This window comes from Hemitrygon akajei, chromosome 10 (genome assembly GCF_048418815.1).
Source record: "Hemitrygon akajei chromosome 10, sHemAka1.3, whole genome shotgun sequence".
Lineage (NCBI taxonomy): Eukaryota > Metazoa > Chordata > Chondrichthyes > Myliobatiformes > Dasyatidae > Hemitrygon > Hemitrygon akajei.
In genome coordinates this window covers 131956548-131970579 of record NC_133133.1, presented here as the reverse complement: position 1 = coordinate 131970579, position 14032 = coordinate 131956548, and the positions used below count along the sequence as shown (strand labels likewise).

Here is a 14032-nt window from a genome sequence, read left to right as displayed (position 1 = left end):
TTTCAACCTGTAAGTTCCACCAGCATTTTCTATGTGTTAGAAACATAGAAACATGGAAAACCCACAGCACAATACAGGCCCTTCAGCCCACAAAGCTGTGCCAAACATGTCCTTACCTGAGAAATTACCTAGGATTACCTATAGCCCTCTATTTTTCTGAGCTCCATATACCTGTCCAGGAGATTCTTAAAAGACCATATCATTTCTGCCTCCACCACCGTTGCCAGCAGCCCATTCCACGCACTCACCACTCTCTGTGTAAAAAACTCACCCCTGACATCTCCTCTGTACCCACTTTCAAACAAATTAAAATTGTGCCCTCTCGTGCTAGCCATTTTGGCCCTGGGAAAAAACCTCTGACTATCCACACGATCAATGCCTCACATCATCTTGTACACCTCTATCAGGTCACCTCTCATCCTCCATCGCTCCAAGGAGAAAAGGCCGAGTTCACTCAACCTATTCTCATAAGAGATGCTCCCCAATCCAGGCAACATCCTTGTAAATCTCCTCTGCACCCTTTCTATGGTTCTTCAGCCACTGCAGAATCCCTTGTGTTTATGATTTCCTCTTGGAACTTTTGTTTTGAATTTATCTTTCTCTGAGGGAAAACTTACAGTGGTCAAATAGTCTGTCGCAGTTCAATTACCTAATCCTCATTTCACAGGCTCAGGTGGGAACGGGAGGGTTATATTTTAAAATATATTTTAGAGATCGAGCAGAGTTACAGGCCCTTACAGTCCAATGAGCCCATACCACCTAATTACATCTTGTAACCAATTAGCCTACCACCCATTCTTTGGAATGTGGGGGAAACTGGTGAACCAAAGGAAACTCACACATCACAGAATGAATGTATAAACCCCTTACAGACAGTAGCGGGAATTGAACCCACGTTATGCATTATGCTGTCTGCTGTGCTACCGTGCCAAGCCTACAGAAGCTACAGACTACCTGAACATGGATATCGGTGTCTGTGGAACCTCCACACAAAAATAGCCATGCATTTCAAAGCAGGTGTAAATAAAAAGGACAATAGCAAAAACAACTAGAGAAATAAATAATTAGAAAACATGTAAGGAAAGGGACAAAATGCTGCAATTTTTAGGTTATATTATAATTACTTTTAACTTTAATATCAGCAGGTATCCAATATTTACCATATGAACCAGCATTGCAGTGTTGTGCGTCTATATTCAGAATCTACCAAGTCAAAGAAACTTCCCTTCCTTACCTGTCAACAAAAAGAAACCGAGGTAGTAGCTAGGAAAACTCATTGTTCCTAGTAATAAGGCACAATAACATCTGATCATGTCTAGTAACTTCGACCTGTACCAAAGTTTACATTCCCAGCTTTAGTGTAGGCTGAGAGGTGACTCCAGGTTCTGGGTACTCTCTGCTTTGGGACATAATGTATCAGGAACACCTCACTTTCCATAGAACACTACAGCACAGAATACAGGCCATTCAGCCCTTCTAGTCTGTGCTGAAACTGTCCCTCTTTTAAAATCTTTGGAATACCCTTCGCCTCCAATGAACTTTCATTCAGGCTCTCCAGCCTCTTCTATCTTGAGTCACAATCTTCCTTTAACCCACTACTAGTTGCTGCTAGTTCAATGGTTGCCATTAACCAGTGATGCACTGCTCTGGCAACTGTTCATAGCCTCTAGTTACGTCAAAGTAACTCGCAGAGATTACAGCAGTTTTGAGTAGCAACAAGATAATGACTAGAGAATGGTCAGAGTGAGAACTCTGCTGCATAAACAACCTGGATGAAAACGTAAATGGGGGGGGGGGGGGTTTGTAACGTTGCAGACGATATAACTATTGGTAGTACTGTATTGTGGGAGGTGTAGGAAACAGCAAAGGTTAAAGCAGGATATAGATCAGTCGCAGATTCTGTGTAAGTTGCAGAAAGGGGTAAGGTAATGTCCAGGCAAGGATAGTTTACAAATAGCGTGCAGTAAACCCGGGGAAGAAATATCTTTGAAGAAGGTAGCTTCCCTTTGCACAGCAGGGGACCGGAACCATTTGGTATACAGAGACAAGATCAGGATGCAAACAAAGGATAAGGGGGTGACAGTTACTATTGGTCAGTTACTTTACTAATTCTGAAGTAGAACTGTATTTTAATCTGCAGATTCTATTGGCTATAAATACCTTCATTACTATCATATGATTGGTGAATGATCATGCAAATAAGGAATTTTAACAAACATAATGTTACCAATTGGTCAATATCTGTACCCAATTAGTCTATTTTTGTAAACAAATGGTATTTCATTGTTCAGACTTCAGAATAGTTTGGAGACATGAACAATTCTATTCTCCTTGTGCACAAGTGAATAAGTGTGCTTGAGGAATGAGAGCAAAGTTTCAATCTCCAGTTAATCAGCGATAACAGTATTGGCGCAGAGATGTCTGGGGAAATTTAACATGGCTAAAAGTGATGTGCTACAATATGGGAGATCAAATGTAAAGAGACAGTACATACACTGTTAATGGCAAGACCCTTAATAGTGTTGATAAGCAGAGGGATCTTGGGATCCCAGTTCATAGCTCCCTGAAAGTGACTACATAAGATGCTAAGGTGGTAAAGAAGGCATATGGAATGCTTGCATTTATTAGTCAAGGAACTGAGTTTAAGAGTCCAGAAATTAGGTGCAGCTTTTCAAACCTCTATCAAGGCTGCATCTGGAGTATTGCATTTAGTTCTGGTCGCCTTATTGCAGGAAGGTTATGGAATCTTTGGAGAGGAGTCAGAAGAGACTCGTCAGGATTCTGCCTGGATTAGAGGACATGTGCTACAAAGAGAGGTTGGACACTCTTGGCTTATTTTCTCTGGAGTTGTTGAGGCAGACCTGATAGAGGTTTATAAGATTGTGAGAGGCATAGATATCGAGTATACAGCCAATACTTTTTTCCCCCAGGGTTAAAATGTCTAATACCAGAGGGCATGAATTTAAGGTGAGATGGCTAAGTTCAAATGAGATGCATGAGGCAAGTTTTTGCAGTGAGTAATGGATGCCTAGAATGTAATACCTGGGGCAGTGATGAAGGCAAACATGATCGAGATATTCAAGAGGCTCTCAGATAGATACATGAATGGACAGGGAATAGAAGGATATGGACTTGGTGTAGGCAGAAGGGATTAGCTTAGTGGGCATTTGATTATTAATTTCATTAGTTTGATACAACCTTGTATGTTGAATGGCTTGTTCCTATGCTGTCTTCTTTCACTTCTACACTATGTTCTATGTTTTATTCAAGTCAAGTAGGCATTAGTGATTTGTGCTCAAGTATGGTGATACAATGAAACACTTGCTTGCAACATTGCAAGCACTTTTCGAAGAAGATGTCTACAGGAAAAGATATCATTAAGATTGAAAGAGTACTGAGAAAATTTACAAGGATATTAGCCGGGACTTGAGGACCTGAGTTATAGAGAAAAGTTGAATAGGTTAGGACTTTTCCCCTGGAGAATGGGGGGAGATTTGATAGAGGTACTCAAAATTATGTGGAGTATTGATAAGGAAAATGCAAACAGTTTTTTCCACTGAGGTGGGGTGAGACCAGAACTAGAGGTCATAGATTATGGGTGAAAAGTGCAATATTTAAAGGGAACCTGAGGGGGAATTTCTTTACTCAGAGAGTGATGTGAGTGTAGAATGAGCTGCCAGTGGAAGTGGTGGATGGGGGTTCAACTGCAATATTTAAGAGAAGTTTGGAGAGGTACATGGGTGGGAGGGGAATGGGGGGCTAGGCAAAATAACAGTTCAGCACAGACTAGAGGGTCCAAAGGGTCCATTTCTGTGCTGTTGATCCCTTTGACTCTGTGATTCTCTGATCTAATGGTGATAGAAATACCAAGGGAGACTATCCTACTGACTCAGTTTAAACTCTCCACGAGAATATTTCAGAATTACTCCTGCTGCCCATCCATATCTTTTCACTGAAGGAATACATTATTGCACACTCCATTTGATACTTAAAGATACCCCATTGAATTTATTGAATGCAGGACCAGTTTAATTGGAGAAAGCCTCTTATTACCTCGCATAACCATACCAATCCAACACTGTTATCTTCGGCTCTCTGAGAATCTCGTAGTGAATCGGTTTTATTTTCTGTTTCTTTCTTGATCTCTTCCTCTCACATCAACTAGTTGTTTAGATTTCCACAATGATATGAAATTTTGCAACTTTTCTTCTAGGGGTTGGGAATTCACTAATCTTAGATACATTCTAAAAAGTATTAACCAAAGATCTTACCGGTAATGTGTTCTGGGGACACTGAGAATTTACCCCCAACAAAGGCAAGACCATTTTTGAACTTACCATTTGTGTTTCTATCAAAGAACCCCGAGGAAGGCAGGAGCGGTTCATCTTTGCAATGTAATTCAGAGTCTGCTTGGCACTCTGATTGTTTCCAACAGAAACATTATACCGTGCTGACTCTGGGATGCACTGAAACAGAGGTCAAAGTAGAACGTGATCAACTGGTTATTGGGAAGGAAACGCAGGAGGGGCTGAATAAATATTCGATTGATGCACAACATGGACTGCCTCTGGCCAAGGGTGACACTTACTGCTGATCTCTAACTATTATTGAAGTTGATAGCATGCAAAGCCGTTTATATTGCTTTGGGACTGAAGTCACATACAGTAAAGAAAATGTGGTTCTGCGTTCTTTGGAGTTTGGAAAAATAAAACATTTAAGATCCTTAGGGCACATGACAAGGTAAATGTCAAGATGTTTCCACTCATGGGTGAGTCTCAAACAAGTTGACATTCAGTGGTTACAGACTAGGGTAATTTAAAACCAAGCGGAACCTCTTACAGAGTGATTAGTCTCTGGTATTTTCTATCCTAAAGGATTTTGCAGGCTGAATCATTGGGGATTTTAAAGAGAAAAAGCTAAATCTCCAAAGATAAAGAAGTTGAGAACTGGTACAGATCAGCCAAGACCATATTGAATGGTAATGCAGGTTAAGGGGCCAAGTGGCCTACTCTAGCTCCTATTGTATTGTCATTTCCCTTGATGATAATAGTGAATCAGTTGGGTTTTAATGATGGTACATTAACTTCCATAGTGATATTACTGATAACATTGGAGGTCAGGCAGCATCTACGGAAATCATCAGTCGACGTTTCATGACAAAACCTTTCATCAGGACCGATCATTTTCCATTGCCTGACCTGTTGAGTTCCTCCAGTATTTTGTGGGCTGCTCAATATTCCCATCATCTGCAGAATCTTGAGACTCCTAATGTGTAGTTGAGTGATATCATCGGTGGGGTGGTGGGGAAAGACTTCAGATGCTGGAGCAACAATCTGCTGGAGGAACTTAACAGGTTGAGCAGGTCTATGGGGGAAGGGAACTGAATTATCAACATTTCAGTTCTTGATGTAAAGTTTTAATTTGACCCACTAAGTTCCTCCAGCAGTTTATGTGTTGCTCTAGGATTACTGTAAATGGATGGTTAACGATTGGCATAGACTTGATGGGCTGAAGGGTCTGTGCCCAGTCTGTATCTCTCTATGACTTCATAAGTGAATTTAATCACCTCAGAGCTTGACTGGGATTTAAAAACATCACAGACCTCTGGAATTACTCAGCTGAATTACCCTGAAACTGTTCTGAGAGACTGGATTAATAAACAAGTGTGGTTGAAATGCAGACCTGGTTAAATAACTTCCCATGATTAACAAAAAAATGCAACAAATATTTTTAAGAACACTTAAGGTGTAGTGAGTACTGGGGTAACCTGAGGGAATGTTTGATCTCTGCCTCTAGTGAGCAGGCAGACAGAATGTGCTTATCTGGAGCTCACAGATAGACTCATGGTTATGGATGTTGTGGTATAATTTGGTCTGAACAAATAAAGGGCTGAGTCTTAATGTTCTGAAACACTAGGAGCAGTATGGGTGGGCGGAGACTGACTGCTCAAGGAAAGCTTGAAAGATTAAACAGTGCACAGTTCAGTGGGGTTTGAAATCATTAGCATATTATTTATCCACACCAACAGCTAAGTGCCTTCGATGACAATATCCACAACTCAAGTTCAGCTCCACTAACAAAAGCAAAAGTAACAATTGAGGGGGTTTGTGGCTGGATGTGGAGCAAAGTAAATGGAGAACAGACCAATCAAGGATGTGTCTAGGTTCAGCGATGCCTTACACGATGTCATGGAGGGCCACAGCAACTTCACCTTCCCTACTGAAAGGAGCAATCAATTACGGAATCAAGAGCAGATGTCTGGGGACAGTCAGCGAAGGGGACAGTAGGATTAGTCTCCAGGATTCCATGGAATAAAATTAGCACTGAAGTCAGGAAACAATGTATACTTTGACACATTCGCCCACATCCTAATATGTGAATTACTAAATTCCCCTCAATCTTCCCTCTTTAACCCTACATTTGCATCACTGCTTATAAATCAGACCATTGGTACCCTCACCTCTCTTTTCTCCCCACCCTCAAGGCCTGCCCAAAACTCACTCCAATTCTGTACCTCCTTTCTTTTATTCCATGGTCCACCACCCTCTCTATCAGATTTCTTCTCCTTCAGCACTTTATCTTTTCTACCTACCACCTTCCAGATTCTTGCTTTATCTCCACCCCCCCACCGCTCACCCATTCACCTTCCCCCTCAGCTAGTCTACCCTATCATCTGTCTGCTTGTACTCTTTCCCCTCTCCCACCTTATTCTGGTTTCTGCCCCCTTCCTTTCTAATCCTGATGAAATGTCGACTCTTCATAAATGCTGCCTGACCATGCTGAGATTCCCCAGCATTTTGTGTGTGCTGCTCAAGATTTCCAGTATCTGCAGAATCTCTTATGTCACACATCTTCATTTGCCTAGAGTGAGGACCGATCTCCAACTCCATACCTCTCCCTCATGACCCAGATCAGCAGAAGCCCTACAGTTACCCCTCCAGCACAGGCTATTTACCTCCCTCGTCTCTCCACCTCCTTACTAGAGAAGAACCTTCAAAACATCAAGGAAACAGTGGACCCCCTCCACAAATGAACCTTCACTATCAGCAAAGACCTGGGAATAACAGGAGCATTAGAAGGCATGGACATTGGAGATGGGCAGGGGATTGGAATTTTGCAGCAAGGTGAGAGTTAAATGTCCAAGCAAGAGCAGTTTGCAGATAGTATCCAGTCTGCCCAGACAAGAAGGATCTGGTAGGTAAAGTCTTTGAAGAGTATAGCTTCCCTTTGTACAGCAGGGGACTGGAGTCATTTGTCAAACTGAGACAAGACAAGCATGTAACGGAGGAATGCAAGGCACACTAGAGGACAATTACCTTACTAACTTCAAAGTATCATCAATTGTTACCTTTTAGTTTCTATTGACTATTAACACCTCTATCACCAATGGTGATTGATCATACAAATAAGGAATTTGAACATTTTACCAGATGGTCAATATTTGTCATTGTTAGCCAATTCTGTAAAATGGTATTTCTCTGTTCTTCAGAACAGTGTGGTGACAGGGGCCATGCATAGATAAATGAAGTCTGATTGAGGAACGAGTGCAAGTTTTGAGTTGCCAGTTAAGCAGCATCAATAGTGCCATTGGTTAACCAAGTTCAGAATTCAGCCACATTGCATACCACACAGGTGTGGACCCAAGTTAGCACTGTATGACGCAGTCACGCATAATAAAAATCTGAAATATTCTCAACATAATACACCTAATGCATGCTCTTCATTGCCTAGTGTGACATGCACTAGGATAATAACAATAAATCACTAGACTGCAGAGGATATAGTACACACAGTGGTGTCCACCGTGCATAATTCTAGACTTCTTTGGGTCTGGAAAGGCAGATCGTTTTACTTTCATGGTGACTCACACACTGAGTGAGCCAAACGGACGGCAGAAATAAGGGAAGCAATGGAAAGATTGCGCCTGACTGCACAGGAACATCTAAACTTTGCTCAGGGACAGATATAGAGGCAACACCTCCAGACCTGTGTGCAACATGATATTTCCAGAGCAGCCGCTAGTAAATGAGTGGAAGGAGACACGACAGACTTCAACTGCTAGAATCTAAAGTGAAGAATAAACTGCTGGAGGAACTCAGTGAGTCAGATGCCATGTGTTGAGGAAAATGGAGAGTTCATGTTTTGGGTCAAAACTGTGTTTTACAAAGTGGGAGATATCGGTATTAGTTTATTATTGTCACGTGTACTGAAGTAAAGTGAAAAGCCTGTCCTGCATATTGTTCATGCAAATCTGATCATTACACAGTACTTGGTAGAATAAGGTAAAACAATAAAAGAATGCAGAATGAAGTGTAAAGCTACAGAGCTGCACACACAAAATGCTGGAGAAACTCAGCAGGTCAAACAGCATCTATGGATAGGAATAAACAGCCAACTGTTCATTAGAAAGTGTCGACTGCTTATTCCTCTCTGTTGATGCTGCCTGACCTGCTGAGTTTCTCCAGCATTGTGTGTGTGTGTGTGTGTTGCTCTGGATTTCCTGAATCTGCAGAATCTCTTATGTTTATGACAGCTACAGAGGACATCAACAGAAGTACAGAGGAATCAAATGAGTTGTTGTTAAGGGAAAGCACAAGTTCCATCAGGTGGTGGACAGTGTTAGAGAGCTAAGAGGGGATTTATACTTTAGAGAGGATAGAGCACTCTAAGAAAAGGTGTCCAAGCCACACTGAGAGGCACCACGCCCCAATCCTTTGCAGTGATGTCTCCATCCATAGAGAAATGTTCCCACCCCACCCCTTAAGGTATTCAAATGGGTGTCCGCAGCCCCCCATAGAGGGCTTGAGGACCACGAATGTCTAGTAGGATATACAGAGCTCCCGTCACAGTTATTCAAATCCACTGACCTGAAACAAAGAGCTCAGTGGCTCATTGCTTGGAGCCTATAAAGGGAATGATGATGATGAGGGATTGGAAGTTGGGTTTGCTATTGAGGTGCATACTCAATGCCTCACTCTCTGTCTTGTGTCCAGTGTTTAGAGTCGTGATATGGGGTGGTAAATTGGATTAGTAAGTATGCCGATGATACTAAGGTAGGAGGTGTTGTGGATAATGAGGTGGGTTTTCAAAGCTTGCAGGGAGATTTATGCCGGTTAGAAGAATGGGCTGAACGTTGGCAGATGGAGTTTAATGCTGAGAAGTGTGAGGTTCTACATTTTGGCAGGAATAATCCAAATAGAACATACAGGGTAAATGGTAGGGCATCAAGGAATGCAGTGGAACAGAGAGATCTAGGAATAACAGTGCATAGTTCCCTGAAGGTGGAGTCTCATGTAGATAGGGTGGTGAAGAAGGCTTTTGGAACGCTGGCCTTTATAAATCAGAGCATTGAGTACAGAAGTTGGGATGTAATGTTAAAATTGTACAAGGCATTGGTAAGGCCAAATTTGGAATATTGTGTACAGTTCTGGTCACCGAATTATAGGAAAGATATCAATAAATTAGAGAGAGCGCAGAGATGATTTACTAGGATGTTACCTGGGTTTCAGCACTTAAGTTACAGAGAAAGGTTGAACAAGTTAGGTCTCTATTCATTGGAGCGTAGAAGGTTGAGGGGGGATTTGATCAAGGTATTTAAAATTTTGAGAGGGGGTAGATAGAGTTGACGTGAATAGGCTGTTTCCATTGAGAGTAGGGGAGATTCAAACGAGAGGACATGATTTGAGAGTTAGGGGGCAAAAGTTTAAGGGAAACACGAGGGGGTATTTCTTTACTCAGAGAGTGATAGCTGTGTGAAATGAGCTTCCTGTAGAAGTAGTAGAGGCCAGTTCAGTTGTGTAATTTAAGGTAAAGTTGGATAGGTATATGGACAGGAAAGGAGTGGAGGGTTATGGGCTGAGTGCGGGTAGGTGGGACTAGGTGAGATTAAGAGTTCGGCACGGAGTAGGAGGGCCGAGATGGCCTGTTTCCGTGCTGTGATTGTTATATGGTTATGGATATGGTGAACCTATGGCGTGCATGCCCAAGATGCCACGTACAAAAATTTTGTTGGCATGCGGTAGTGATCCTCAATTCTTTAAACCCCACTCATTAGAAAAAGATACATAATGATCATATCTACTGCCAAATTAATACACAGATAATTTTTTACAGCCCAAAAGTAGATGTTTTCACAGGAAATGTCTCACGCCAGCTTGCAGCCAGCTCAGCTTGGCATGAACATCCGATTTTGGATGATACCGTTTGAAATCCTGGCAGATTTGGTGTAGATGTCAGTAAACAGTTACAATAACAATACGATGTAGAATTTCTGTTATTTTTCAATTGTCTTTTAAAAAAAACTAATACTGATTTTTGAACAGGTTTTCTAAAATACTTCATTTATTTCAATCTGTCTAGGTTGCACTTCTATTAATAGTAAAACAACGAATACACATAAATAATGATTCATCCTTTTTCCTTAAAAAAAAGGTCCATAATTATTGTTAACTTATTCATTTATCAATGATAATCTCAAAACTACCATCGCAGGTGAGAGAATGTTTTAGAAGATTATTGCCAATTTAGGCACACGCTGTCAGAAAGGTTCGCCACCCCTAGTCTCACCCATCAGATCTGTCCTTACACACATGGGCCAGTTCCCTACATCAGTCTGTAGAGACAAGGCAGCCCTTCACTACCTCTGAGAAGCACAAAGTTTGCACCGTGTTGGATTTTTTGGGAGGGGAAGAGACTGCTTGCAACAGCACAGAGATAAACTCATGGATGTGTTACAGACTCAACCAGTTATTCCTATATCCTGATTGATAAATATCCTTTGCCTATACTGGCCTAGAACATATTCATGTGTGCCAGTATCTGTGCATGTGGACTGGTGATAAATTACCCCTGAGTATTGGGGATAGTGCTTTGAGAGAAGCAGGTCAAGTGGGAGCAGTTGGGGCAACATGGACATTGAATAGATCGACTGATGGTGCCTGAATGAACTCCCCAATCAGGAGGATCTAGCAGCCACCAACATCACGCTTGCATCTACTTCCTCCACTCTTTACCATTTTTACTATCACAACTAGCCAGATCACTCTAGTAATCCCGTTAACAAGCCTGGTTTGTTATACTTCTTTAATATCTCACATCCCTTGTTTTGGTTCTCGCCAGTAGCCACCCTGAGAGTCTGTTTCATGGTGCAGGAGCAGGGAATGCAGTTCACAAACACACAACAAAGACATCTTGGAAACTGCCCATGAAAAATATTTCTGTGTTTCCAAACTAATTCTGCAGTCATGGTATGAAAGAGGTTCTCATCAAAGAATGCTCCAGGGTGAACAGGAGAAATAGTCACACGGGCAGAGTTAGTGGTGCCCTGCACCTCTAGGAAACAAGGCAGAGATACACACCCATTCATTCTGACTGGCATCATTGCATGCAAAGCTGATATGACCAGCCCTAGCAAACATGCCTTCTGCAGTTGAAAGGGGACTGATGAAGGATCATTACCCTGCAACATTCACTCTGTTTCTCTTTCTACAGATGCTGCCCGACCTGCCGAGCATCCTTACTGTTCATTCCTGTAAGTGTGTGCTGGTGGCTGAAAAATACCACAACATTTCTGGCACTGCCCTAGAGTGACCCCAGATTAAAGTTAAGAGCAGTAGTCACTTTGTCAACCACTAGAAAATGTCTTATACTACATGTCTGCAAATATGAATCACACTGGATTAACAAACAGATTCTACTTTGTGTGCAGGGTACCTTTAGAGGCCAGTTTGTGTAAAATAGTGTGATGCATAATTGTACCAGACACTGCCATTCATCGAGACTGACTGCATTCAATAAAGCACACACCTTCAGGTGTTTGTGCTTAGCCCACTGCTCTACTCTCCATATACACATGACTGTGTGGCTAGGCATAGCTCAAATGCCATCTATAAATTTGCTGATGATACAACCATTGTTGGTAGAATCTCAGATGGAGATGAGAGGATATACAGGAGCGAGATATGTCAACTAGTGGAGTGGTGTCGCAGCACCAACCTTGCACTGATTGTGGACTTCAGGAAGGGTAAGACGAAGGAACACATACCAATCTTCACAGAGGGATCAAAAGTAGAGAGAGTGAGCAGCTTCAAGTTCCTGGGTGTCAAGATCTCTGAGGACCTAACCTGGTCCCAACAAATCGATGCAGTTATAAAGAAGGCAAGGCAGCGACTATACTTCATTAGGAGTTTGAAGCGATTTGGTATGTCAACAAATACACTCAAAAATTCTATAGTTGTACTGTGGAGAGCATTCTGACAGACTGCGTCACTGTCTGGTATAGGGGTGGTGGGGGGAGGGCTACCGCACAGGTCCGAAAGAAGCTGCAAAGGGCTGTAAATTTAGTCGGCTCCATCTTGGGTATGAGCCTACAAAGTACCCAAGACACTTTCAAGGAGTGTTGTCTCAGAAAGGCAGCGTCTATTATTAAGGACTCCAGCACCCAGGGCATGCCCTTTTCTCACTGTTATCATCAGGTAGGAGGTACAGAAGCCTGGAGGCACACACTCAACAATTCAGGAACAACTTCTTCCCCTCTGCCATCTGATCCCTAAATGGGCTTTGAACCCATGAACACTACCTCACTTTTTAAATATATATTATTCCTGTTTTTGCATGATTTTTAATCTATTTGATATGCATATACTGTTATTGATACATCTATTTATTATTATATTTTTCTTCTTCTTCTATATATGTATTGCATTAAACTGCTGCTGCTGCTGAGTTAACAACTTTCACGACACATGCCGGTGATAATAAACCCGATTCTGATTCTGATTCATTGAGTGTTCACCTGAAGATAGCTGTACGTTCACTACATGTAAAATCACCTTGATGCTTGAAGAATAGACATTGATACTATGACAACATCCTGTTAGATATATCTGAAATATGTACCTCATTCACTTCCTCTTTAAACAAAACACGTGGGCATGCATTATAAATCCCCAGCACAATCAATAGACTGCATTGGTCATTGATGCAAAACTATGCATTTCACTATATATATCAATGTGACAAACAAAACTAAGTTTTAATCTTCAGGCAGAGCAAGAGGGAAAAAAACTTTAGTTATGAGAGAGTTGAACTACTGGGTCTCTAAGAGAGACAGATGGGTGCAGTTACCTATAATATTTATTGATCCAGTGATCGTGTGATCACAGACTTGACTGACTGAGCCATGAACCTGAAGGACTGGGTATTTGGAATAAACATTCAATGGGATTCAGAAGCTGCTCACACTCTGCAGTGCACTCGCCCTACTTAGGCTGGTTGGGTAGGTTTGGGCAGAGCCAAGTCACCCCCAACACAGAGACAAGGACAGTCCAGGGCTACTGTATAGTCTGTAGTGCAAGTGTGAAAACTAGAAGTTCAATGGCTACTTTATGTGAACGGAACAGGGTAACCCTGTATGAGAGTTCAGCAAGCACAACCAACTCTCACCATGAAGTCAGGTATGGTGAAAGAGATACAGGTAGTGATACACTAGTATCAACATACACAGAGTCACAGGTAGTCTTCAGAAGGACTTAGACAGATTAGGAAAATTTACAAAGAAGTGACAGAAGGAAAATAGTATAGGGAAGTACACTTTGGTAGACTTTGGTACACTTTGGAATAAAGGCATAGACTTTCCTTAATGGAAAGCAAATTTAGAAATTAGAGGTGTAAAAGGATTTGGGAGACCTCATGAAGGATTCCCTAAATGTTAACTAGCAGGTTGATTTGGTGGTAAGTAAGTCAAATGCAATATTAGCATTAATTTAAAGAGGACTAGAATATAAAAGCAAGAACGTAATGCTGAGGCATTTTAAGGCATCGGTCAGAATACACTTGGGAGTATTGTGAGCAGTTTTGGGCCCCTTATCTAAAAAAAGATATGCTGGCATTGGACAGGGTCCAGAGAAGGTTCGTGAGACTAATAGACAATAGACAGTAGGTGCAGGAGTAGGCCCTTCGGCCCTTCTAGCCAGCACCACCATTCACTGTGATCATGGCTGATCATACACAATCAGTACCCCGTTCCTGCCCT

General features: G+C 41.8%; 1 protein-coding gene across 5 annotated transcripts in view; it reads right to left on the bottom strand.

The window, feature by feature from the left end:
• svopl (SVOP-like) overlaps window positions 1-14032 on the bottom strand; it is a 128770-nt gene that overhangs the window by 27361 nt on the left and 87377 nt on the right. For all 5 annotated transcript variants that reach the window (XM_073058975.1, XM_073058977.1, XM_073058978.1 and 2 more), the window contains 2 exons: window positions 4338-4466; window positions 1161-1234 (listed from right to left, as the gene is read on the bottom strand). In XM_073058975.1, the coding sequence (XP_072915076.1) occupies window positions 1161-1234; window positions 4338-4466 (203 nt within the window). The remainder of the gene's footprint in view (window positions 1-1160; window positions 1235-4337; window positions 4467-14032) is intronic.